General features: G+C 45.9%; 1 protein-coding gene across 1 annotated transcript in view; it reads left to right on the top strand.

The window, feature by feature from the left end:
• The window catches only part of LOC143817695 (uncharacterized), a 164823-nt gene that overhangs the window by 120417 nt on the left and 17436 nt on the right, over window positions 1–26970 (top strand). Inside the window, exon 10 of the mRNA XM_077299184.1 lies at window positions 22604–22648. Within this exon, the coding sequence (XP_077155299.1) occupies window positions 22604–22648 (45 nt within the window). The remainder of the gene's footprint in view (window positions 1–22603; window positions 22649–26970) is intronic.

Raw genomic sequence — 26970 nt, 5'->3', positions numbered from 1 at the left:
AAACCAACAGTGAAGGATGCGTCAGGCGACACAACAGGTTACTCCATGGAGTTCTTTACACATACCGTGCCTGGGTTAGAAAGGGAAATTGTTAGCCCATTACAAGATGAATCGGACATGGAGTGCACTGATGCACAGCCACAGCTAGATTATTATGCTGTTCCATTGACTCAGATCACTACATTGCCCTCGCAGTGTACTGAGCCAGAATCTGACCCTGATGAAACTATGGTGCCCCGTCCTGAACGCTATAGCACCTTACACGGTGACACAGAGAAAGGTGCACATGACATTGAAGAGGAGGTGATAGATGACCCAGTTGTTGACCCTGATTGGCAGCCATTGGGGGAAGAGGGTGCCACTGACAGTAGCTCAGAAGCGGAGAAGGATGATCCGCAGCAGCTATCTACATCGCAACAGCTTTCATCTGGCAGGCTCGTCTCAGGCCAAAAACGTTTGTCAACAAAAAAAACAGTTTTAAGACAGCGTGGCCATCCGGTGAAAGTAGTACAGCGTGTAATGCCTGAAAAGGTATTCCATAGTAGGAATAGTGGAGTGTGGCAATTTTTTAACCAAGATCCGAATGATCAGTGCAAAGTAATCTGTAACAAATGGTCAAAGACGTTTAGCAGAGGGAAGAATCCCCAAAATTTAAATACAACGTGCATGCGTAGACATTTAACCAGCATGCACTTGCAAGCCTGGACTAACTACCAAATGTCCCGTACCGTTTGTGCACCTGCTCAGAATGAAGGTAGTCAGCAACGCTACATGGCTTCCCTCACTGTAAGCCCACCGGTTAGGACACCACCAGCAGCAAATGTGGAGGTATCGTCGCAAAGCCAAAGCAGTCAGGGAATCACAAGGTTTTTGGTAGGAAACACTGTATGTACGTCAACATCGAGAATACCATCACCAACCCTGTCTCAATCCGCCATGTCCACCACCACCACCACCGCTAGTTCCACCATATGCACCTCTCCAGTCCAGCTCACCCTACAAGAGACTCTCGTTATGAAAAGAAAGTATTCACCCTCTCATCCTCGTACACAGGGTTTGAATGCCCACATTGCTAGACTAATCTCGTTAGAGATGATGCCCTACCGGTTGGTTGAAAGCGAAGCTTTCAAATCCCTGATGGCCTACGCAGTACCACGCTATGACTTACCCAGTCGACACTTCTTTGCGAGAAAAGCCATCCCAGCCCTCCACCAGCATGTCAAAGACCGCATTGTCCATGCACTGAGGCAATCAGTCAGTAGAAAGGTGCACCTCACAACAGATGCATGGACCAGTAGGCATGGCCAGGGATGTTACGTGTCCATCACGGCACACTGGGTTAATGCGGTGGATGCAGGGTCCACAGGGGACAGCCATAGTGGGACAGTTCTGCCTAGCCCACGGTCTAGGAAACAGCTGGCTGTAGGTGTTCGCCACCCCTCCTCCTCCTCCTCCAGCAGAAGCGAAAGCTCGTCCACAGAGCGCAGTCGCACAACCACTCCATCCGCAGCTGTCAGTGTTGCACACGAGGTGTCCCATTATGGAACAGCTAGTGGTAAGCGTCAGCAGGCTGTGTTGGAAATGAAGTGTTTGGGCGAAAACAGACACACCGTGGAAGTTCTGGCCGAGTTCTTGCAGCAAGAAACTCAGTCATGGCTGTGCAGTGTACATCTTGAGGCAGGCAAGGCAGTCAGTGATAACGGAAGGAATTTTATGGCTGCCATAGCCCTTTCAGAACTGAAACACATACCTTGCCTGGCTCACACCTTGAACCTGGTGGTGCAGTGCTTCCTGAAAAATTATCCGGGGTTACCAGCCTTGCTCCTGAAGGTGCGAAGAGTTTGCTCGCACATTTGCCAGTCACCCGTACACTCCAGCCATATGCTGAACCATCAGTGATCGCTGAATCTTCCCCAGCACCGCCTAATAATCGACATTGCAACAAGGTGGAACTCCTCACTGCACATGCTTCAGAGCGAACAGCGGCGTGCTGTAATTTATTTGTGGGAGGATACACATACATGGGCAGGCACTTCGATGGCAGACATGGAGTTGTCTGGTGTGCAGTGGTCGAAGCTACAAGACCTCTGTCAAGTCCTTCAGTGTTTTGAGGAATGCACACGGCTGGTAAGTGCAGACGACGCCATCATAAGCATGAGCATTCCACTAATGCGTCTCCTGATGTAAAGTTTGACGCACATTAAGGAGCAGGCGTCTGCAGCCGAAGAGGAGGGAAGCCTTAATGACAGTCAGCCATTGTCTGCTCAGGGAACTCTCCTGGACTAGGTGGCGGATGAAAAGGAGGAGGAGGAGGATGATGAGGATGAATATTTATGGGAGGAGGATGCTTCTCAGGGGGCAATAGAAACTGGTGGCGTTGCAAGGTCAGGTACAGGGTTTTTGCGGGACACAAGTGATGTTGATTTGCAAGAAAGTGCTCCTCAACCCAGCACAAGCAGTGAATTGACACCTGGAACATTGGCCCACATGGCTGAGTATGCCTTGCGTATCCTAAAAAGGGACCCCCACATTGTCAAAATGATGACCGATGACGATTACTGGTTGGCCTGCCTCCTGGATCCACGATATAAAGGAAAATTACAAAATATCATGCCACATGAGAACCTTGAGCAAATATTGGCTACCAAACAAGCAACTCTTGTAGACCGTTTGGTTCAGGCATTCCCAGCACACAGCGACGGTGATGGTTCTCACACGAGCCGTAGGGGGCAACATGGCAGAGGTGTTAGAGGTGCACAAATCAGAAGTGGCATTGGACAGAGGGGTTTTATGATCAGGTTGTGGAGTGATTTCACTATGACCGCAGACATGACAGGTACTGCTGCATCAATTCAAAGCGACAGGAGACTGCATTTGTCCAGTATGGTTACGAACTACTTTTCCGCCCTTATCAATGTTCTCCCTCACAGGTCATTCCCCTTTGATTACTGGGCATCTAAAATAGACACCTGGCCTGAATTGGCAGAATATGCATTACAGGAGCTTGCATGCCCTGCTGCTAGTGTGCTATCAGAAAGAGTATTCAGTGCTGCTGGTTCAATACTGACCGAAAAAAGGACACGTCTGGCTACCCGAAATGTTGATGATCTAACCTTCATTAAAATGAACCAATCATGGATTTCTAATTATTTGGCCCTACCTTCCCCTGCTGACACGTAGCTTGCCTGAAAAATGTCTTGCTTTTGGCCTCCTCTTACTGACTTCTCCAATTCATCCCTTTGCAGCTGCTGAATGTCCACCATAGGCCATTTTTATACCTCCCTAAATGGGCTGACTCCCCCCACAGGGCCTTGTCAACACCTGGCGCAAGCACCCGTGCGAGTGCCGTTTGCCTGGACAGGTGGGTGTGCCCATCTTGGGCGATGGCACTGGCACTGGGTCTCTCATAGTACAATGAAGTGTCTCTGACAGTGGTGATGCACAACCAACGTCAGACACACCGTTGTAATATGAGGGGCCCTGTGCCAGTACCGCAGCCCACGAGAGAGTGTTCCCCCAGCTCGAAAAGTGCTCTACGACTTGCAATACTTACCTCTCCCTGCTCCACCACTGTGTATTCGGTGCTGTTAAATCCTTCAATGGCACTGCCAATACAAATTTGTTGAAATGATAGATGATAGTTTAAATATACAGGGGCCCAGGCCTCCATTTAGACCAGTTAATACTTTGCGCCTACTACCACTATCTGCTACTCAGCAGAGGAGCCCACCCCTGTACCTAGCTATGCCACCTGGTTATTTCTGAAAAAAATTTTGGCAGACATTTAGCCTACTTTATTATTAGGGCCTACTCACTGTGTCAGCCACTCCTTACAATTGTCCTCTGCTGAACAAAGCAACGCCACCAGTTTAGTCCTGTTACCAATTTTGAACTGCATTAAGCCTACTTACTTATTTGGGCCTACTCACTGTGTCAGCCACTCCTTACAATTGTCCTCTGCTGAACAAAGCAACGCCGCCAGTTTAGTTCTGTTACCAATTTTGAACTGCTTTTAGCCTACTTACTAATTTGGGCCTACTCACAGTGTCAGCCTCTTATTACAGTTGTCCTCCGCTGAACAAAGCAATGCCACCTGGTTAGTCCTGTTACCAATTTTGAACTGCTTTTAGCCTACTTACTTATTTGGGCCTACTCACTGTGTCAGTCTCTCATTACAGTTGTCCTCCGCAGAGCAAAGCAATGCCGCCTGGTTAGTCCTGTTACCAATTTTGAATTGCATTTAGCCTACTTACTTATTTGGGCCTACTCACTGTGTCAGCCACTCCTTACAATTGTCCTCTGCTGAACAATGCAACGCCACCAGTTTAGTCCTGTTACCAATTTTGAACTGCATTAAGCCTACTTACTTATTTGGGCCTACTCACTGTGTCAGCCACTCCTTACAATTGTCCTCTGCTGAACAAAGCAACGCCGCCAGTTTAGTTCTGTTACCAATTTTGAACTGCTTTTAGCCTACTTACTAATTTGGGCCTACTCACAGTGTCAGCCTCTCATTACAGTTGTCCTCCGCTGAACAAAGCAATGCCACCTGGTTAGTCCTGTTACCAATTTTGAACTGCTTTTAGCCTACTTACTTATTTGGGCCTATTCACTGTGTCAGTCTCTCATTACAGTTGTCCTCCGCAGAGCAAAGCAATGCCGCCTGGTTAGTCCTGTTACCAATTTTGAACTGCTTTTAGCCTACTTGCTTATTTGGGCCTATTAACTGTGTCAGCCACTCCTTACAATTGTCCTCCGCTGAACAAAGCAATGCCACCACGCTGCCAGTTTAGTCCTGTTACCAATTTTGAACTGCTTTTAGCCTACTTACTTATTTGGGCCTACTCACTGTGTCAGTCTCTCATTACAGTTGTCCTCCGCAGAGCAAAGCAATGCCGCCTGGTTAGTCCTGTTACCAATTTTGAATTGCATTTAGCCTACTTACTTATTTGGGCCTACTCACTGTGTCAGCCACTCCTTACAATTGTCCTCTGCTGAACAAAGCAACGCCACCAGTTTAGTCCTGTTACCAATTTTGAACTGCATTAAGCCTACTTACTTATTTGGGCCTACTCACTGTGTCAGCCACTCCTTACAATTGTCCTCTGCTGAACAAAGCAACGCCGCCAGTTTAGTTCTGTTACCAATTTTGAACTGCTTTTAGCCTACTTACTAATTTGGGCCTACTCACAGTGTCAGCCTCTCATTACAGTTGTCCTCCGCTGAACAAAGCAATGCCACCTGGTTAGTCCTGTTACCAATTTTGAACTGCTTTTAGCCTACTTACTTATTTGGGCCTACTCACTGTGTCAGTCTCTCATTACAGTTGTCCTCCGCAGAGCAAAGCAATGCCGCCTGGTTAGTCCTGTTACCAATTTTGAATTGCATTTAGCCTACTTACTTATTTGGGCCTACTCACTGTGTCAGCCACTCCTTACAATTGTCCTCTGCTGAACAATGCAACGCCACCAGTTTAGTCCTGTTACCAATTTTGAACTGCATTAAGCCTACTTACTTATTTGGGCCTACTCACTGTGTCAGCCACTCCTTACAATTGTCCTCTGCTGAACAAAGCAACGCCGCCAGTTTAGTTCTGTTACCAATTTTGAACTGCTTTTAGCCTACTTACTAATTTGGGCCTACTCACAGTGTCAGCCTCTCATTACAGTTGTCCTCCGCTGAACAAAGCAATGCCACCTGGTTAGTCCTGTTACCAATTTTGAACTGCTTTTAGCCTACTTACTTATTTGGGCCTATTCACTGTGTCAGTCTCTCATTACAGTTGTCCTCCGCAGAGCAAAGCAATGCCGCCTGGTTAGTCCTGTTACCAATTTTGAACTGCTTTTAGCCTACTTGCTTATTTGGGCCTATTAACTGTGTCAGCCACTCCTTACAATTGTCCTCCGCTGAACAAAGCAATGCCACCACGCTGCCAGTTTAGTCCTGTTACCAATTTTGAACTGCTTTTAGCCTACTTACTTATTTGGGCCTACTCACTGTGTCAGTCTCTCATTACAGTTGTCCTCCGCAGAGCAAAGCAATGCCGCCTGGTTAGTCCTGTTACCAATTTTGAATTGCATTTAGCCTACTTACTTATTTGGGCCTACTCACTGTGTCAGCCACTCCTTACAATTGTCCTCTGCTGAACAATGCAACGCCACCAGTTTAGTCCTGTTACCAATTTTGAACTGCATTAAGCCTACTTACTTATTTGGGCCTACTCACTGTGTCAGCCACTCCTTACAATTGTCCTCTGCTGAACAAAGCAACGCCGCCAGTTTAGTTCTGTTACCAATTTTGAACTGCTTTTAGCCTACTTACTAATTTGGGCCTACTCACAGTGTCAGCCTCTCATTACAGTTGTCCTCCGCTGAACAAAGCAATGCCACCTGGTTAGTCCTGTTACCAATTTTGAACTGCTTTTAGCCTACTTACTTATTTGGGCCTATTCACTGTGTCAGTCTCTCATTACAGTTGTCCTCCGCAGAGCAAAGCAATGCCGCCTGGTTAGTCCTGTTACCAATTTTGAACTGCTTTTAGCCTACTTGCTTATTTGGGCCTATTAACTGTGTCAGCCACTCCTTACAATTGTCCTCCGCTGAACAAAGCAACGCTGCCAGTTTAGTCCTGTTACCAATTTTTAACTGCTTTTAGCCTACTTGCTTATTTGGGCCTACTCACTGTGTCAGCCTCTCATTACAGTTGTCCTCCCCTGAACAAAGCAACGCCGCCAGTTTAGTCCGGTTACCAATTTTTAACTGCTTTTAGCCTACTTACTTATTTGGGCCTACTCACTGTGTCAGTCTCTCATTACAGTTGTCCTCCGCAGAGCAAAGCAATGCCGCCTGGTTAGTCCTGTTACAAATTTTGAATTGCATTTAGCCTACTTACTTATTTGGGCCTACTCACTGTGTCAGCCACTCCTTACAATTGTCCTCCGCTGAACAAAGCAATGCCGCCAGTTTAGTCTTGTTACCAATTTTGAATTGCATTTAGCATACTTACTTATTTGGGCCTACTCACTGTGTCAGCCTCTCATTACAGTTGTCCTCCGCTGAACAAAGCAACGCCGCCAGTTTAGTCCTGTTACCAATTTTGAACTGCTTTTAGCCTACTTGCTTATTTGGGCCTACTAACTGTGTCAGCCACTCCTTACAATTGTCCTCCGCTGAACAAAGCAACGCTGCCAGTTTAGTCCTGTTACCAATTTTGAACTGCTTTTAGCCTACTTGCTTATTTGGGCCTACTCACTGTGTCAGCCTCTCATTACAGTTGTCCTCCCCTGAACAAAGCAACGCCGCCAGTTTAGTCCTGTTACCACATTTGAACTGCATTGAGCCCACTTTATTATTTGGGCCTATATCTGTGTTTCCTTCTCATCCTGCTCATTGCCCAGCCACTGCTTGATGAGTCTGCTGGTACATTGACCCAGACCACTACATTCCCCTTGCACTCTACACAGCCAGAATCTGACCCTGCTGAAAGTCAGGTTCCCCTTCCTGCATACTATACCACCTTACACGGGGACAAAGAGGAAGGTGCAGATGAAAGTGCAGGTTCCTTCATCAGATGGGGGGCATACTCATTGCGACGTCACTGGCACAGGGCCTCTCATAGTACACAAAAGTATCTCTCTCTGCCGGTGGGAGGCGCCACCCACCGTCAAACACACCGCCGTACTATGAGGGGCCCTGTGCCAGTGCCAATGCCAATGAGTTGGCCCCCACTGCTTGCTCAGGATCACAGCACTTCCAAAGTTGAAATACTTACCTCTCCCTGCTGCACCACTGTGACGTATTCCGTGTTTCCTGGGCCCATGAAAAACTTAAGCCAGCCCTACCCCTCCACAACTTTAGCCAAATTTCCCCAAGTTTTCAATGCCTAACTATTATTATAAAGTAAATTAAGATTGACAAGCTTCAGTAATAAGAATTGATGTTTTGACATTAAAATTGGCACTGTAGGTGTTTTCCTGTCCTCCACTCTCTGCCGACTTTGATTCCCCATTGACTTGCATTGGGTTTCGTGTTTCAGTCGGCCCCCAACTTTACGCAATAATCGTCCGATTTCACCCGACCCGACTTTTGACAAAGTCGGGTTTCGCGAAACCCGACTCGATCCTAAAAAAGTAAAAGTCGCTCAACTCTAGTGATGTATGCACATTTACTTACTGCAGCATCGCAGTGGGCTTTTCGTGTTTCTTACCACCCGGTCTGCTCTGAAAGACACACTCAGGACATGCAGGCAGATGCAGAGTTCTTCCAGCCCATGAACAATACCGAGGAGGCTTGTGCTATAACGCTTCCACAGGATGCGGCACCTCTCACTTCATAGATTCTGGGCCCCATCTATTCTTTAACAGCTTTTACAGCAGGAATTCCCTCGCATCCGGACAGGTTCGGATACCGGTTCAGTTCAGCTTCAATCTGTAGCTGCTCTTTACTCAGTCAGATGCTGTCACAAGGTGATGTCACTGCATCCCTCTCCAGCACAGCCTCTTACACCCCTCACTCCTGCAGACTCTGCCCAAGATGGCCACGCTTCCTCTTCCTTTCTTTCACTTTTATAAAAACCCTCCCCTTTCACATCTTACAGGCATATCACAGTCTCTTAACCATGTTCAAACAACAGTGAAATCTTGTGGCCATTCAACAACATTAACAATAAAAAAATAAATCTATTGACAACAAGTACAAAGATTATTCAGGCGTCAGTACAATTACATTTATCTTCAATTATACCACCTTGGTGAGCCGACACACTTCTTACAAATACAGGAGCCAGGATCTGATGATGACAAGCGCCTCTTTAGCAATATACAGTAAAAGTATAGAAGCCAGAATCTGATGATAACTGGACTGCCTTTATCAATATAGTAGCCAGGATCTGATGATGACAAGAGCCCCTTTACCAATACAGGATCCAGGATCTGATGATGTCAGGAACCTCTTTAACAATATAGGAGCCAGGATCTGATGATGACTGGAGCCCCTTTAGCAATATAGGAGCCAGGATCTGATGATGACAGGAGTCCTATTTAGCAATGCAGGAGCCAGGATCTGATGATGACTGGAGCCCTTTTAGCAAGAAAGGAGTCAGGATCTGATGATGAAAGAAGTCTCTTTAGCAATACAGGAGCTAGGACCTGATCATGACAGGAGCCCCTGTATCAATATACAAGCCAAGATCTGATGATGACAGGAGCCCCTTTAGCAATACAGGGGGCCTCTCTGATTTTTGCAGACAATACCGCAGGCTGTGGTACCTCACAAAGAGAGGGACAGAGTGGGATGCTGGTATAAAAGTTATCCATGTAGAGGTGATAACTTTATTCAGCAGTGGGTGCACCAAATCCCACACAATTTTCCCACGCGCTCAGCGCAGTCACAGACAGGTCACAGAGTGGTCACACCACTGCTGCACCCTGTAATTGATGCGATAGATGATGACATTGATTGCACCAATCATAGCTGGCTCTGGTGATGCTGCCATTGCCAGGCACCAGACTAGGATCCGTGCGCTTACAGCTCTGATCCTAGCCAGATCACAGCGTGGTCACGCCACTGCTATTCCCTGTGATTGGCGAGATCGATGTAATCATTGATCGTGCCAATCAACGGGTCCAAGTGCAGCGCCCCAGAGATCTGGTCGTTGCAGTAATGTTACTCTGCCACTAAGGGGAGTGATGTTACGTCTGATTGCACAAAAGGAGTTCACCTGACCAGGTATCACAGTCACACACTACATTTCACACTTCAGCCACCAGGGGGAGCAAAGGGTTCTATGTATTAGGCCACTCCTCACAATCTGGTAAAACTGGGGGCTGGATAGGAAGTTAGAGAGAAGCTGACTGGGTTCAATCCAGGCAACATCCTGTGGCAGAGGGTGTTGCGGGAGAAGATTCAGGGGGGTCTCTGTCAGGGGTGGGACCTTGGCAGTGACCTAGCGAAGCGAACAGGACAGAACGTTACGGAGCCGCGCCTGCACTCGAATGCGGCGGTATCTTAAGAGAGGATACGAAGCGAGATATATTGTGGAGAAGTGAGAAACGAGATCGCAGCAAAAAAGGAGATAAAGCCAGTAGGAGTCGTGCCCCGAGATCGGCAACATCCTACTGAGGCGCGTAGCCGGTGGCCGGAATGCCGAGGAAGTATTGGGCTCCAAGCAGTACTTCAAACAGCGGCAGGACAGTTGATTATAGGTTGGCTGTCTCACCTAAAACACCTAAGCAGAGATAGGGGGCAATTGTGGGAGAGGGGTGACGCTAGGGTCCCGGAAGAACTCCAGGCCTACCCGTCATACGGGTGCGTCCTAGCCATATCATCTGGGGGACGGAGAAGAACATCAGAACAGATACGAGTTGTGAGAAAGAACATCAGAAACAGACACAACAGTTGTGAGGACTATCCCGTGGTGCTCAGCAGGGAGGTACTACAACACACAGGCGCTAAAAGGTAGGCACTGATTTCCACCTGCAAAGGGAACTCTGGATGTGCCTTCGGACTGGCCGGTCTCATCCAGCCCTGTTAGCAGTACTCTGGATTGCGGATCCCGAAGCCTACAGTAAAGAGGTAAAGAGACTGCAACCCTGTGTCGCGCCTCGCACCACACACCATCACCTTTCATTGGATGCCCCTTAGCAGGGTCACGGACCGGGTCTAGCCACCGTGACAACCCCTGGACCGAGACTGAGAGGCCTGGTACCGAGTACCCCACGGCCCTGCGTCTGGGGGCGCTCCAACTTGGCGTCACGAACAGGATCTACTTAAGCCTGAAGATCAGGTCATGTGTGCCTTGGAACTGTGTCTGAATTGTGCTTGAACTGTGACTTATTGCAAAGACTGTGTGTTGTTCTTTGCCGCCAAAAATGCCCGCCAAAACCGCCGCCATTACAGCGCTACGAGGCGCGCAGGAGAAGAAGAGGGGCGTGAAGTGGGCGTACATGAGCTGGAGAGCGCGAAAGACAATAGCCGCCCAGTCTGAATATTTCTGTATCCTGAGGACGTGTCCGTCAGCAGCTGAGACCCGCCTCCTGATCTTCTATGGCGGGCGGAGACCGAAGAAACGAAACTATGACTCAGATGAGGTGGGACTGGAGACCAGAGAAGGCCTACGGAAAAGAATGGCCCCGTACCGACCCCCGTCACCGGAGGATTACTCCAACATGCCCCCGTTGGAGGATTTGGATCCATGGGAGCTGCCGATGGGGCATCCCATGCCTGAACGGTCCCCAGTCCGTACGCCTCCCTCAGGAGAGTGGAGTGGCACCGGAGGAGTTGCCTCAAGCGTAGGTAATCAGTGCCGCGACTCCCAGGGAGGACGCCTCACCTCCGCACCTGACCCAGTTACCACTGCGACCACTGGCGCCCCGGTGGCCCCGCCACCTGACCCCAAATTACCGGGGGGCACAACCTCGGGCCCTTCCCTTGGTGAGAATACCGGAACCACCTAATCGTGGAGTTCCAGCGGGAAGTGGAGCGGGAAGCGCGAGGCCAGCTGCTGGAGGGCTCCTTGCTGAAATGGGGCGTTGTGATCGTTTACCAGCCCCAGGAGGGGAAAGGCTTCGTCCAAGAAATTGGAGCGGCCGTGAGAGTCCGCATCACCCAGGACAAGGTGGAGCCCTGCCTGTGTGGAGACGGTGCCAAGTCCCTCCTGGAGCCGGGAGATGTGGTGACGTATCGCCGGCATCTAAAGGGAAGAAGTTGGTGGGCCCGGGATATGCAGCGCTGTACAGCCGTCCTGGCGGTATCCAGAACCGAGGGGGAGGAGCTTGCCGCTGAAGCGGCTGCAGCAGCCTCTGCCGCCGCCGGCATTATCCACCGGCCCACCAGACACTCATCACAGCGCACTACCTGGTCATGCAGAAGACCCAAACTCATGTCGTGTACCTGGCACCGGGAGTGGGCATGGAGTCAAGCCTGCCTGGGCCACAGAGGGCCACCTGTCAGGTAAAGCCCCGGTGGAGGCCACCAGAACCAGAGTAGCTCCTAATGCTCTGAAACTGTAAATAGTTACTTGTTTGTCTTCCTGATGTTTTGCTGCTTTAAACCCGACCAGGGTTATTTTTAAAGGGATCCCTTCGTTTACCCGGGATCCCTATTGCTTTTTATTTTTGCTCTTGTTTTTATTTTTGCTTTTGTTTATCAATGTTTACAAAGACTGCCGAATCATGGACGGTGAATGGTTCACAAACTGTATTGTAAATAGTTCGCACCTTCTTAAAGGTGCCCTTTACTGGGTTTACAAAGCGGAGAGCTTTTTGAAGAGACTGTTCCTGAGTACAGCATGGAAGCTCTTGCCTTAAACGGACTTGCAGATAGAAAGAGTCTGCATTACCTGAAAGAGACTTGGTTCCCTCTTAAAGGGAAAGTTCACTTGTTGCACTTAAAGTATAATGTTGCCTTAAAGAAAGTTAATAGTAATAATGTTTTACATAGAAGTAATATGTAGTTAGCTAGATAGTTATAGAGAATGTTTAATGATGTTACTAGAGATTGAGGACAGGAAAGAGTTGAAAGCCGAATTTCAATAAAGTGAACCCGTAGGGGTTAGTTGGTGAGTCCTCCTGAGAGCCATAGAGAGATGGTTAATTGATCCTGTACTAAGAAAAGAGGCAGTAGGCCTCGGCAGATAGACAGGCGGTCCTGCATATGAAAAATCAGAGAGTAAAAAGAAAAATGTTGCACTTAGAAAAGAGAAATAAAGAAAAAGTTAATTTATATTTCAGAGTTTTATAGTAAGCCTTTAGTGGGTTCAGCCTATATGCCCTTAAACGAAAAAGTTAAATTATTGTTCAGAATTTGCACTTAGTAGAATACCCGGCTGGGTAATAGAAGTTATTTATAGTCAGAAAATTAGTATGTTATTTAAAATATTTAAACATGTTTCTGTTTGTAACGTTCAAGAGTCCTCACCTCCCATAAAGGGAAGCACTGTTATATTTACTTGTTCATTGCATTTCAAAATTTTGCACGTCTTTTGTGTTGTGAATTTGCTTTTTGCTCCCTCTAGTGGTTACTAGTTTTTTGACTCTGGTTTTTCTGTCATTCCTTTTATCCGCACTTGGGTCGTTAGTTAGGGGTGTTGCTATATAAGCTCCCTGGACCTTCAGTTCAATGCCTGGCAACGTAGTTATCAGAGCTAGTCTGCTGTGCTCTTGTCTACTGATCCTGGTTCCAGTTATATCAGCTAAGTCTGCCTTTTGCTTTTTGCTATTTGTTTTGGTTTTGTATTTTTGTCCAGCTTGTTCCAAATCTATATCCTGACCTTTGCTGGAAGCTCTAGGGGGGCTGGTGTTCTCCCCCCGGACCGTTAGACGGTTCGGGGGTTCTTGAATTTCCAGTGTGGATTTTGATAGGGTTTTTGTTGACCATATAAGTTACCTTTCTTTATTCTGCTATCAGTAAGCGGGCCTCTCTGTGCTAAACCTGGTTCATTTCTGTGTTTGTCATTTCCTCTTACCTCACCGTCATTATTTGTGGGGGGCTTCTATCCAGCTTTGGGGTCCCCTTCTCTGGAGGCAAGAAAGGTCTTTGTTTTCCTCTACTAGGGGTAGCTAGATTCTCCGGCTGGCGCGTGTCATCTAGAATCAACGTAGGAATGATCCCCGGCTACTTCTAGTGTTGGCGTTAGGAGTAGATATATGGTCAACCCAGTTACCACTGCCCTATGAGCTGGATTTTTGTATTCTGCAGACTTCCACGTTCCTCTGAGACCCTCGCCATTGGGGTCATAACAGTTTGCCAGGCCAGTATTAAATGTTTAATGCATTGCAGAAGAGGGATTATAAGAAAGAAGATTCTGAGTTTTTTTTTTTTTCTTCTTCCCCTTTACCTCAGAGTGGCTATGCTTGCTGCAGACATGAATGTCCAGACCTTGATTACAAGTGTGGACCAGCTGGCTACTCGTGTGCAGGGCATACAAGACTATGTTATCAGAAATCCTAGGTCAGAACCTAAAATACCGATTCCTGAACTGTTTTCCGGAGACAGGTTTAAGTTTAGGAATTTCGTGAATAATTGTAAATTGTTTTTGTCCCTGAGACCCTGTTCATCTGGAGATTCTGCTCAGCAAGTAAAAATTGTTATTTCGTTCTTACGGGGCGACCCTCAGGATTGGGCTTTTTCGCTGGCGCCAGGAGATCCGGCATTGGCTGATCTTGATGCGTTTTTTCTGGCGCTCGGTTTACTTTATGAGGAACCCAATCTTGAGATTCAGGCAGAAAAGGCCTTGCTGGCTATGTCTCAGGGGCAGGACGAGGCTGAAGTGTATTGCCAAAAATTTCGGAAATGGTCCGTGCTGACACATTGGAACGAGTGTGCACTGGCCGCTAATTTTAGAAATGGCCTTTCTGAAGCCATTAAGAATGTTATGGTGGGTTTTCCAATTCCCACAGGTCTGAATGATACTATGGCACTGGCTATTCAAATTGACCGGCGGTTGCGGGAGCGCAAGACCACAAATTCCCTCATGGTGTTGTCTGAACAGACACCTGATTTAATGCAATGTGATAGAATCCTGACTAGAAATGAGCGGAAAATTCATAGACGCCGGAATGGCTTGTGCTACTACTGTGGTGATTCTACACATGTTATCTCAGCATGCTCTAAACGTGTAGCTAAGGTTGTTAGTCCTGTCACCGTTGGTAATTTGCAACCTAAATTTATTCTATCTGTAACTTTGATTTGCTCATTGTCATCTTATCCTGTCATGGCGTTTGTGGATTCAGGTGCTGCCCTGAGTCTCATGGATCTCTCATTTGCTAAGCGCTGTGGTTTTACTCTTGAACCATTAGAAAATCCTATTCCTCTTAGGGGTATTGATGCTACGCCATTGGCAGCAAATAAACCGCAGTATTGGACACAGGTTACCATGTGCATGACTCCTGAACACCGCGAGGTGATACGTTTCCTGGTTTTACATAAAATGCATGATTTGGTTGTTTTGGGGCTGCCATGGTTACAGACCCATAATCCAGTCCTGGACTGGAAGGCTATGTCAGTCTCAAGTTGGGGCTGTCGTGGTATTCATGGGGATTCCCTGCCTGTGTCTATTGCTTCTTCTACGCCTTCGGAAGTTCCGGAGTATTTGTCTGATTATCAGGATGTCTTCAGTGAGTCTGAGTCCAGTGCACTGCCTCCTCATAGGGACTGTGACTGTGCTATAGATTTGATCCCAGGCAGTAAATTTCCTAAGGGAAGACTGTTTAATCTGTCGGTACCTGAACATACCGCTATGCGTTCATATATCAAGGAGTCTCTGGAGAAAGGACATATTCGTCCGTCTTCTTCCCCTCTTGGTGCGGGATTCTTTTTTGTGGCAAAAAAGGACGGATCTTTGAGACCTTGTATTGATTATCGGCTTTTAAATAAGATCACTGTCAAATTTCAGTATCCTTTACCGCTGTTGTCTGACTTGTTTGCCCGGATTAAGGGTGCCAAGTGGTTCACCAAGATAGACCTTCGTGGTGCGTACAACCTTGTGCGCATTAAGCAAGGTGATGAATGGAAAACCGCATTCAATACGCCCGAAGGTCATTTTGAGTACTTGGTGATGCCTTTTGGGCTCTCCAATGCGCCTTCAGTTTTTCAGTCCTTTATGCATGACATTTTCCGGAAGTATCTGGATAAATTTTTGATTGTTTATCTGGATGATATTTTGTTTTTTTCTGATGATTGGGATTCGCATGTGGAGCAGGTCAGGTTGGTCTTTAAAATTTTGCGTGAAAATTCTTTGTTTGTCAAGGGCTCAAAGTGTCTCTTTGGTGTACAGAAGGTTCCCTTTTTGGGGTTCATTTTTTCCCCTTCTGCTGTGGAGATGGACCCAGTCAAGGTCCGAGCTATTCTTGATTGGACTCAGCCCTCGTCAGTTAAGAGTCTTCAGAAGTTCTTGGGCTTCGCTAACTTCTACCGTCGTTTTATCGCTAATTTTTCTAGCATTGTGAAACCTTTGACGGATATGACCAAGAAGGGCTCCGATGTAGCTAACTGGGCTCCTGCTGCCGTGGAGGCTTTCCAGGAGTTGAAACGCCGGTTTACTTCGGCGCCTGTTTTGTGCCAGCCTGACGTCTCACTTCCCTTTCAGGTTGAGGTGGATGCTTCGGAGATTGGGGCAGGGGCCGTTTTGTCGCAGAGAGGCCCTGGTTGCTCTGTTATGAAACCTTGTGCCTTTTTCTCTAGGAAGTTTTCGCCTGCCGAGCGAAATTATGATGTGGGCAATCGGGAGTTGTTGGCCATGAAATGGGCATTTGAGGAGTGGCGTCATTGGCTCGAGGGTGCTAAGCATCGTGTGGTGGTCTTGACTGATCACAAAAATCTGATGTATCTCGAGTCTGCTAAACGCCTTAATCCGAGACAGGCCCGCTGGTCATTGTTTTTCTCCCGCTTTGATTTTGTTGTCTCGTATTTACCTGGTTCAAAGAATGTGAAGGCCGATGCTCTTTCTAGGAGCTTTGTGCCTGATGCTCCTGGAGTCGCTGATCCTGTTGGTATTCTTAAAGATGGAGTTATCTTGTCAGCTATTTCTCCGGATCTGCGACGTGTGTTGCAGAGATTTCAGGCTGATAGGCCTGAGTCTTGTCCACCTGACAGACTGTTTGTCCCGGATAAGTGGACCAGCAGAGTCATTTCCGAGGTTCATTCCTCGGTGTTGGCAGGTCACCCGGGAATTTTTGGCACCAGAGATCTGGTGGCCAGGTCCTTTTGGTGGCCTTCCTTGTCAAGGGATGTGCGGTCATTTGTGCAGTCCTGTGGGACTTGTGCTCGAGCTAAGCCTTGCTGTTCTCGTGCCAGCGGTTTGCTCTTGCCCTTGCCTGTCCCGAAGAGACCTTGGACACATATCTCCATGGATTTCATTTCTGATCTTCCGCTATCTCAGGGCATGTCCGTTATCTGGGTGATATGTGATCGCTTCTCCAAGATGGTCCATTTGGTTCCTTTGCCTAAGCTGCCTTCCTCTTCCGATCTGGTTCCTGTGTTTTTCCAGAACGTGGTTCGTTTGCACGGCATCCCTGAGAATATTGTGTCAGACAGAGGATCCCAGTTCGTTTCCAGGTTCTGGCGATCCTTTTGTAGTAGGATGGGCATTGATTTGTCGTTTTCGTCTGCTTTCCATCCTCAGACTAATGGACAGACGGAGCGAACCAATCAGACTTTGGAGGCTTATTTGAGGTGTTTTGTCTCTGCTGATCAGGACGATTGGGTGACATTCTTGCCGTTGGCTGAGTTTGCCCTTAATAATCGGGCTAGTTCCGCCACCTTGGTTTCACCTTTTTTCTGCAACTCTGGTTTCCATCCTCGCTTTTCTTCGGGTCATGTGGAGCCTTCTGACTGTCCTGGGGTGGATTCTGTGGTGGATAGGTTGCAGCAGATCTGGAATCATGTGGTGGACAACTTGAAGTTGTCACAGGAGAAGGCTCAGCGCTTTGCCAACCGCCGCCGCGGTGTGGGTCCCCGACTACGCGTTGGGGATTTGGTATGGCTTTCCTCCCGCTTTGTTCCTATGAAGGTCTCCTCTCCCAAATTTAAACCTCGTTTTATTGGGCCTTACAAGATATTGGAAATCCTTAATCCTGTATCTTTTCGTCTGGATCTTCCTGTGTCGTTTGCTATTCACAATGTATTTCATAGGTCCTTGTTGCGGCGGTACATTGTGCCTGTAGTTCCTTCTGCTGAGCCTCCTGCTCCGGTGTTGGTTGAGGGCGAGTTGGAGTACGTGGTGGAGAAGATCTTGGATTCTCGCCTCTCCAGGCGGAGGCTTCAGTACCTGGTCAAGTGGAAGGGCTATGGTCAGGAGGATAATTCCTGGGTGGTCGCCTCTGATGTTCATGCGGCCGATTTAGTTCGTGCCTTTCATGCCGCTCATCCTGATCGCCCTGGTGGTCGTGGTGAGGGTTCGGTGACCCCTCACTAAGGGGGGGGTACTGTTGTGAATTTGCTTTTTGCTCCCTCTAGTGGTTACTAGTTTTTTGACTCTGGTTTTTCTGTCATTCCTTTTATCCGCACCTGGGTCGTTAGTTAGGGGTGTTGCTATATAAGCTCCCTGGACCTTCAGTTCAATGCCTGGCAACGTAGTTATCAGAGCTAGTCTGCTGTGCTCTTGTCTACTGATCCTGGTTCCAGTTATATCAGCTAAGTCTGCCTTTTGCTTTTTGCTATTTGTTTTGGTTTTGTATTTTTGTCCAGCTTGTTCCAAATCTATATCCTGACCTTTGCTGGAAGCTCTAGGGGGGCTGGTGTTCTCCCCCCGGACCGTTAGACGGTTCGGGGGTTCTTGAATTTCCAGTGTGGATTTTGATAGGGTTTTTGTTGACCATATAAGTTACCTTTCTTTATTCTGCTATCAGTAAGCGGGCCTCTCTGTGCTAAACCTGGTTCATTTCTGTGTTTGTCATTTCCTCTTACCTCACCGTCATTATTTGTGGGGGGCTTCTATCCAGCTTTGGGGTCCCCTTCTCTGGAGGCAAGAAAGGTCTTTGTTTTCCTCTACTAGGGGTAGCTAGATTCTCCGGCTGGCGCGTGTCATCTAGAATCAACGTAGGAATGATCCCCGGCTACTTCTAGTGTTGGCGTTAGGAGTAGATATATGGTCAACCCAGTTACCACTGCCCTATGAGCTGGATTTTTGTATTCTGCAGACTTCCACGTTCCTCTGAGACCCTCGCCATTGGGGTCATAACACTTTTGCTAACATGTATTGTTGTTCTTCTTCCCAGTCCAGGAGTACTGGATTTAACCGGGGGGGAGTGCAGCGCCCCAGAGATCTGGTCGTTGCAGTAATGTTGCTCTGCCACTAAGGGGAGTGATGTTACGTCTGATTGCACAAAAGGAGTTCACCTGACCAGGTATCACAGTCACACACTACATTTCACACTTCAGCCACCAGGGGGAGCAAAGGGTTCTATGTATTAGGCCACTCCTCCCAATCTGGTAAAACTGGGGGCTGGATAGGAAGTTAGAAAGAAGCTGACTGGGTTCGATCCAGGCAACATCCTGTGGCAGAGGGTGTTGCGGGAGAAGATTCAGGGGGGTCTCTGTCAGGGGTGGGACCCTGGCAGTGACCTAGCGAACAGGACAGAACGTTACGGAGCCGCGCCTGCACTCGAATGCGGCGGTATCTTAAGAGAGGATACGAAGCGAGATATATTGTGGAGAAGTGAGAAATGAGATCGCAGCAGAAAAGGAGATAAAGCCAGTAGGAGCCGTGCCCCGAGATCGGCAACATCCTACTGAGGAGCGTAGCCGGTGGCCGGAACGCTGAGGAAGTATTGGGCTCCAAGCAGTACTTCAAACAGCGGCAGGACAGTTGATTATAGGTTGGCTGTCTCACCTAAAACACCTAAGCAGACATAGGGGCAATTGTGGGAGAGGGGCGACGCTAGGGTCCCGGAAGAACTCCAGGCCTACCCGTCATACGGGTGCGTCCTAGCCATATCATCTGGGGGACAGAGAAGAACATCAGAACAGATACGAGTTGTGAGAAAGAACATCAGAAACGGACACAACAGTTGTGAGGACTATCCCGTGGTGCTCAGCAGGGAGGTACTACAGCACACAGGCGCTAGAAGGTAGGCACTGATTTCCACCTGCAAAGGGAACTCTGGATGTGCCTTCGGACCGGCTGGTCTCAGCTAGCCCTGTTAGCAGTACTCTGGATTGCGGATCCCGAAGCCTACAGCAAAGAGGTAAAGAGACTGCAACCCTGTGTCCTCGTTATTAATCGCGCCTCGCACCACACACCATCACCTTTCATTGGATGCCCCTTAGCAGGGTCACGGACCGGGTCTAGCCACCGTGAGAACCCCAGGACCGAGACTGAGAGGCCCGGTACCGAGTACCCCGCGGCCCTGCGTCTGGGGGTGCTCCACAAGCCATACCTGACATTGCGAGGCACCAGCCTAGAATTGGTGCTCTTACAGCTCCGATCCTAGGCAGGTCATAGTCAGGGCATAGCGTGGTCACACAGCGGCTGTGCTCTGTGGTTGGCGTGATTGATGTAATCGTCGATTGTGCCAGTCAGAGTGGGTCCAGGCCATGTCTGATGTTGCCAGGCAGCAGCCTATGATCGATGCTCTTGGAGCACTGATCATAAGCTGGGACATCCGTGTTTCCGGCAATCTGATTGCCTGAAATACTAAGAAATGCTGCGATTGGCTATTCAGAATTGAACAGCCAATCACAGCAATCATGGTTGCGGGAGGGCAGCGACACCCCCCCAGGATGACAACACCATCTACCTAGAGGTAAGTTGGTGCTGTAATTTTAATGTGATCATCGCGACTTTGGTAACAGTGCCGCATAAAAAAATGACGTAATAATCCGTTCCTGGTCACATAGGCCCAGGGCACGGGGACAGATTATTACATCTGATGTCAAAAAGGGGTTAAGGAAATTTCACACTGGTCCTACTCCAAGGATTTAAGTGTGGGGTGGTAGAGTGTACAGGAGTTGTCCCCATCTAGTCTTTATTTCAGATACACCTCAGCTTTACATTAAATTGCTGGTGGAGCCAGTGCTACAGCAATTTCTTCAAAGTGTCCCAGGCCCACTTTTCAACACTATAACTTCAGGTTGTTTTTACATGTTGCTTGTGCTAGTGTCAGAAGCCTGTGTGACCTAATTGTTCTATCATTCCTCTCTTTGTCTCCGGATTCTGTCTTGTCTCCCACTAAGCATATCTGGGATGTAATTGATCAACAATTGCAAATGGAGCTGCCAGCAGTGGATCTTGATAGTCTGCATGCCCAAGCGCATGTAGCATGGCAAAACGCTCATACTTGATATTGAATAATTCGAGGTGTTTTGTAAATGTTGTTTCCATTATTTCATCATTTGCATATCATTATGATATGCATCGATACTGTGACTTCCATAATTCCGCATCTTTTCCTTCTATGTGTCGAAATTTCAATACTGAGGGATATTTTAGTTAAAACTAATTACAAATAGGTACAATACCACAGGCAATTTGTCACCCAACGATGAATCTGCATTGTATTCTGTGTTCTTCTGTTAATCGAATCCTTACAGAGATATTGTATGGTATTATAAATTGCTATGGAGGCCTTATCACAGATCTTTAACACAACCAAGTGCATGGAACCTCCAGATTTATAAAATGTATTTAACCTATCCTTTAAAGTGCTTCCTGCAATAAGTTCCACAAAGCTCAACATGTTATCATTTTCCTAAAATACAATGACAATTTGGCTATGTGATTGCAGTTTGTCCAGTCTTACAAATTAATATGAAACTTTAGTTTTATAATCTCTATCAAAGACTAACAAAAAAGGAGGGCAGGATGTTAAGCACATCCTTTTTCATGAATTTACTTTCATATTTACAGCATGGAAAAGAGTAGTAAAGTGGAACACACACATACTGCAATTTCTTACACAGAGATTTAGGGGCATTTTGAAGACTTTTAAGCTTACTCATCTGTGTTTGATTGTTAAGTTCCTATTCTTAGTAGCCTAGATTTTTATGCAATGTAGGTCATATGTGTAAAGTAAGTGTATTAAGAGTGAATTATTGTCCCATATGTGACTTTCAGTTAAAGAAAACCTGTTACCATAAAAATGCAGTCCAATATGCAGACACGATGTTATAGAGCAGGGAGAGCTAAGCAGACTGATACATAGTTTTGTAGGGTAATATTCAGTATAACTTGTGTTTTAGCCATTTAATCCGCTGTTTTTTCTGAGATTTTCAGTCCAGTAGGTGGTCCTATTGATGACTGACAGCTTTCTTTGTATAACAGTACAGAAGAGTGCTAGCTGTCAGTCATGGATAGGATCGCTCACTGGACCAAACATCACAGAAAGAGCAGAGGATTAAATGATGAAAACACAGGTTATACAGAATCTTTCCTTACAAAACAATATATCAATCTGCTCAGCTTCCCCTGCCCTATAACATGGTTCCCACAGCTTGGACGGCATTTTCATGGGGACTGGTTCCCTTTAATTGTATTTATTATACCAACATTTAAAGATTGTGCAATATGGTAAGTAATGGTTCATTTTTTAAAATTTTTCATTAGCAGAAGTGCATAAGTTATTCTTTCTGCTAGAAAGCTTTCAGTTACAGATTCCACAGATATTAGGTTACTTTGTATCTCACTAATAGTTGAAAGATAGTTTGACCATCAATTACATACTGAGCATGAGCACAACTCACTAAAGCAAGAAAATCAGATTAGTCAAGAAACCTACATCTAACCTATTTTTGCCTCCACAACCATCATTGGAGAGTGTAGTAACTTTTATAGAAATCTAATAGCATACCCCACTTAAATTGTAGGGATCTTCCAATAATATCTGAATTACAATATGTTTTAGGGTCAATGCACATGACATTACAACCCATATCAACACAATCCCTACGCATCTGTATTTTCGACTTTTATCGGACACCGTATTCTCCATTAAAAGCAATGCCTCTAGAGGAAAATTTGTACATAATACAGAATGTGATAGAGAATGCTTCCTATGTTTTTGTGAAAGGATGTGGCATTGTGTTACTGATCCGTATAACAAAGAGCTGTAATATAGTTGTGTGCATTGACTCCTTATTCTCCATTCTACTTGTTCTTAATTTCTGGACAGAAACTATATCCATCACTATTCTTCAACTCTACTCCAGGAAGGATGGTGAGTGTGACATTTGCTTCCCTCTCATAATAACAGAAGGCTTGTTTTACAAGGTACTCTTAGAACCAGCTTGTTACTGCTGTACCTGCTACTGTAGTAACTTGGTTTCTTTCTCTGACCTCTGCTAGATAACAATTATTAGCCTTTCACTGACTCTTGAACATAATGTTATGGACATTTTAGTGTATAGTGATTTTGAAGCTACTGATATGAGTATTATTATTGAATTTGAAGAATATGTCTGCAAGGATCATACAACATATCTGACATTATTGTTTAAAGCAGGAGCAAATAAAAAAAGAGCTGAATACATACATGTATCCAGTGGATTCACTGGCAAAAATCAATATCCAACCTTTTATAGATACGTTTGTAAAACTATACATTTTCATTACAAACATTCAGGGGGCAATATTCATAAAATAGCTTAAGCCATAAATCTGGAGTAAACACCATAATCACAATATTTTTTGCACAACTCGACAAATATTGTGACTTTGGCTTTTACCCACCAGTCCCAGACAGCTCCACCAATGAAAAAGGATGGGTGTCGTCATGCCAGCCCATGAAATTCATCATAAGTTGCACCGCTAAAGTGGCATAACTCATTCAAGAAATGGAACGCCCAGCTGGCATACATTTCTGGCGTGGTTCACACTAGGTATCAGACATGTCTAATTTATTATGAATTATATCAGGATACACCAGCAAGCACTTAATTAAGATTTCATTTGAATGGATATTAGTCCAATGGGGGATACTACTACTATATGTATAACTAGATGGTGGCCCGATTCTAACGCATGGGGTATTCTAGAATATGTATGTATGTATATAGCAGCGACATAGTATATAGCACAGGCCACGTAGTATATAGGAGGCATGTAGTATATAGCAGACAAATACTACATGGTCTGTGCTATATACTATGTGGCTGCTATATACATACATACATATTCTAGAATACCCGATGTGTTAATACAGGCCATGCAGTATATAGCAGCCACACAGTATATAAAACAGGCGACGTAGTATATAACACAGGCCACGCAGTATATAACACAGGGCACGTAGTATATAGCACAGCCCATGAAGTATATAACACAGCCCACGCAGTATATAACACTGCCCATGTACTATATAGCACAGCCCCCACAGTATATCACACAGCCCACATACAGTAGTATATAACACTGCCCATGTAGTATATAGCACAGCCCCTGCAGTATATCACACAGCCCATGCAGTATACAACACTGCCCATGTAGTATATAGCACAGCCCCCGCAGTATATGACACAGCCCCGCAGTATATCACACAGCCCACGCAGTATATCATACTGCCCATGTAGTATATAGCACAGCCCCCACATTATATCACACAGCCCATGCAGTATATCACACTGGGAAAAAAAAAAAAAGTTGAGTTCCAGCTCCTTAAAATATAAATCTTTAATGATATCCAAAAAATAGTAAAACCACATGTGAAAGGTGACAAGCTCCCTCCGGTGGGTGCCCTACAGCGGGAGAGGCTATACGGCAACGCGTTTCGATCAAACGATCTTTATCAAAGCCATACTACAATCTGGTTGTGTTCCTCTATATGGAGGAACGCACCCAACCAGATTCCTAGAATAAATCACATGACAATTTGTAAGGTCCTAACATAAAACCATTAACCTATATCAATACAATATAAAATATAAAATATTCACTTCCTATTCAGCAATAACGTAACATAGTTTCATTTCGTTTATTTAATCCCGTCGGGAATCGAGTATTTAGATGGAAAATCCAGTATGCTTCTCGCGTGAGGAGCCGCCTCCTGGCGTCTCCACCGCGAGGAGATATATTAACCTGTTCAATTCCCTGAACTTGGAAACATGTAGTACTCCTAGCATGGTGAGTAACAAAGTGTTTAGATGCTGCCGATATATTTCTATTGCCGCTCTGCGTATTACCTATATCGTACAAATGTTCACGGATGCGTGTTTTTAGTTTCCTAGTCGTACATCCCACATAGGACAAATCGCACTCTCCACAGTTAATTTTGTATACTATATTGCTAGAATTACAGTTAATATATTGCTTGGTGTAAAATTTGATTGTTCCCTCCGCATTATGGAAGGTTTTAGCTACAACAGCATGTTTACAAGTGCTGCAATTGTTGATGCCACATCTGAAAAACCCAGGATAATTTAGCCATGTTTTTGTACATTTTGTCACCTCCGATCGAAACATACTGGGGGCTATTTTGTTACCAATAGTTGGGGCTCTTCTTGACACCACATTTATACCATACTTTAGTATATCATACAATTGTTGATCTTCATGAAGAATGGGCATATGTCTATAGATAATATCTTTAATTTTAGAGAATTGAGGACTATATTGGAAACATATGTACGGTTTATTCTTCCTTTCTAAATCAATACTTTTTTGTGTTGTAATCATCTCTTTACGATCTTTTCCTTCTACAATCCTTTTTGCCCCATTAATTGTCCATTGCGGGTATTTGCGATTTTTTTAATTTACTTGCTACCTGCTCAAATTCTTCCTGCAAATCCCCCTCACGATTACAATTTCGCTTAAGATACCTTCACACTAAGCGACGCTGCAGCGATATCGACAACGATGCCGATCGCTGCAGCGTCGCTGTGTGGTCGCCGGAGAGCTGTCACACAGACAGCTCTCCAGCGACCAACGATGCCGAAGTCCCCGGGTAACCAGGGTAAACATCGGGTTGCTAAGCGCAGGGCCGCACTTAGTAACCCGATGTTTACCTTGGTTACAATTGTTAAATGTAAAAAAACAAACACTGCATACTTACATTCGCATCCCCCGGCGTCCGCTTCCCTGCACTGTGTAAGTGCCGGCCCTACAGCACAGCGGTGACGTCACCGCTGTGCTTTGCTTTCCGGCCGGCACTGACACACTCAATGCAGGAAGCTCTGAGCAGCAGCGCGGACGCCGGGGGACGTGACAGACATCAGAGGGTGAGTATGTATTGTTTTTTTTTTACTTTTACAATGGTAACCAGGGTAAATATCGGGTTACTAAGCGCGGCCCTGTGCTTAATAACCCGATATTTACCCTGGTTACCATTGTAAAACATCGCTGGCATCGTTGCTTTTGCTGTCAAACACGACGATACACGCCGATCTGACGACCAAATAAAGTTCTGAACTTTCAGCAACAACCAGCGATATCACAGCAGGATCCAGATCGCTGCTGCGTGTCAAACACAACGATATCGCTATCCAGGACGCTGCAACGTCACGGATCGTTATCGTTATCGTTGTAAAGTCGCTTAGTGTGAAGGTACCTTAAATCCTAGTGAACTCGCCTACTGGGATTGCTTTGATTGTATGCTTACTATTGCTGCTACTCGCATGTAGGATGGTATTGCCTCTCACTGGTTTGTGATGTGTTCTAGTGATAATATTATGATCCGTATATCCTGTAAGTTCCAAATCCATTAAAGAGATATTTGTACTATCATACTTATATGTAAATTTAATATCATATTCATTATTAAGATAATCCATGAAGTGTGGTATGGCAGACACATCCCCCTCCCATATAATGAGGGTATCATCTATGTATCTGCCATACCACACCACACGGTCCAAAAAGGGATTGACCACAGAAAAAACAAACTCCATCTCCCAGAAGGCCATAACCAAATTTGCAAGGGAGGGTGAATATTTAGCACCCATAGCCACTCCTGTTTGTTGCAAGTAAAACTGGCCATCAAAGGAGAAAAAATTACTTGTCAACAAAAATTGTATTACCATCAGCAAATACTCAATCAAATCCATGGAATAGTTGCTAAATTTCACAAGATGGTATTGTATCGCTCGTATTGCCAGATTATGAGGAATGCAGGTATACAGGGATATGACATCGCAGCATAGCCAAGAATAATTGGCCTGCCATATCCTGTTATCCAAACTGCGTAATACCTCTTTGGAATCTCTAATATATCCTGGGGTTCTTTTCACAAGGGGCTGAAGAAGTGAATCAACCCATTGGCATAGTTTTTCATTACATGAGCCAATTCCGGATACTATGGGTCGCATAGGGGGAATACCCTCTTTCTTATGTAATTTGGGTACCCCATATATAATGGGGAGAATTGGGTTTTCCACTGTGAGATATTCTATTTGTTTTTTAGTTAATACCCCTAAGTTTTGACCCTCCAAAATAATCAAATCTCTCTTTTTTATGATTTCCCGGGATGGATTTTGTTTTAATTTTTTGTACGTATTTTGGTCAGATTTAAATTAAATAAATTAATTTATTATATTAAATAAATTAAAG

This window comes from Ranitomeya variabilis, chromosome 3 (assembly GCF_051348905.1).
Source record: "Ranitomeya variabilis isolate aRanVar5 chromosome 3, aRanVar5.hap1, whole genome shotgun sequence".
Lineage (NCBI taxonomy): Eukaryota > Metazoa > Chordata > Amphibia > Anura > Dendrobatidae > Ranitomeya > Ranitomeya variabilis.
This window is presented reverse-complemented; position numbering and strand designations above follow the sequence as displayed.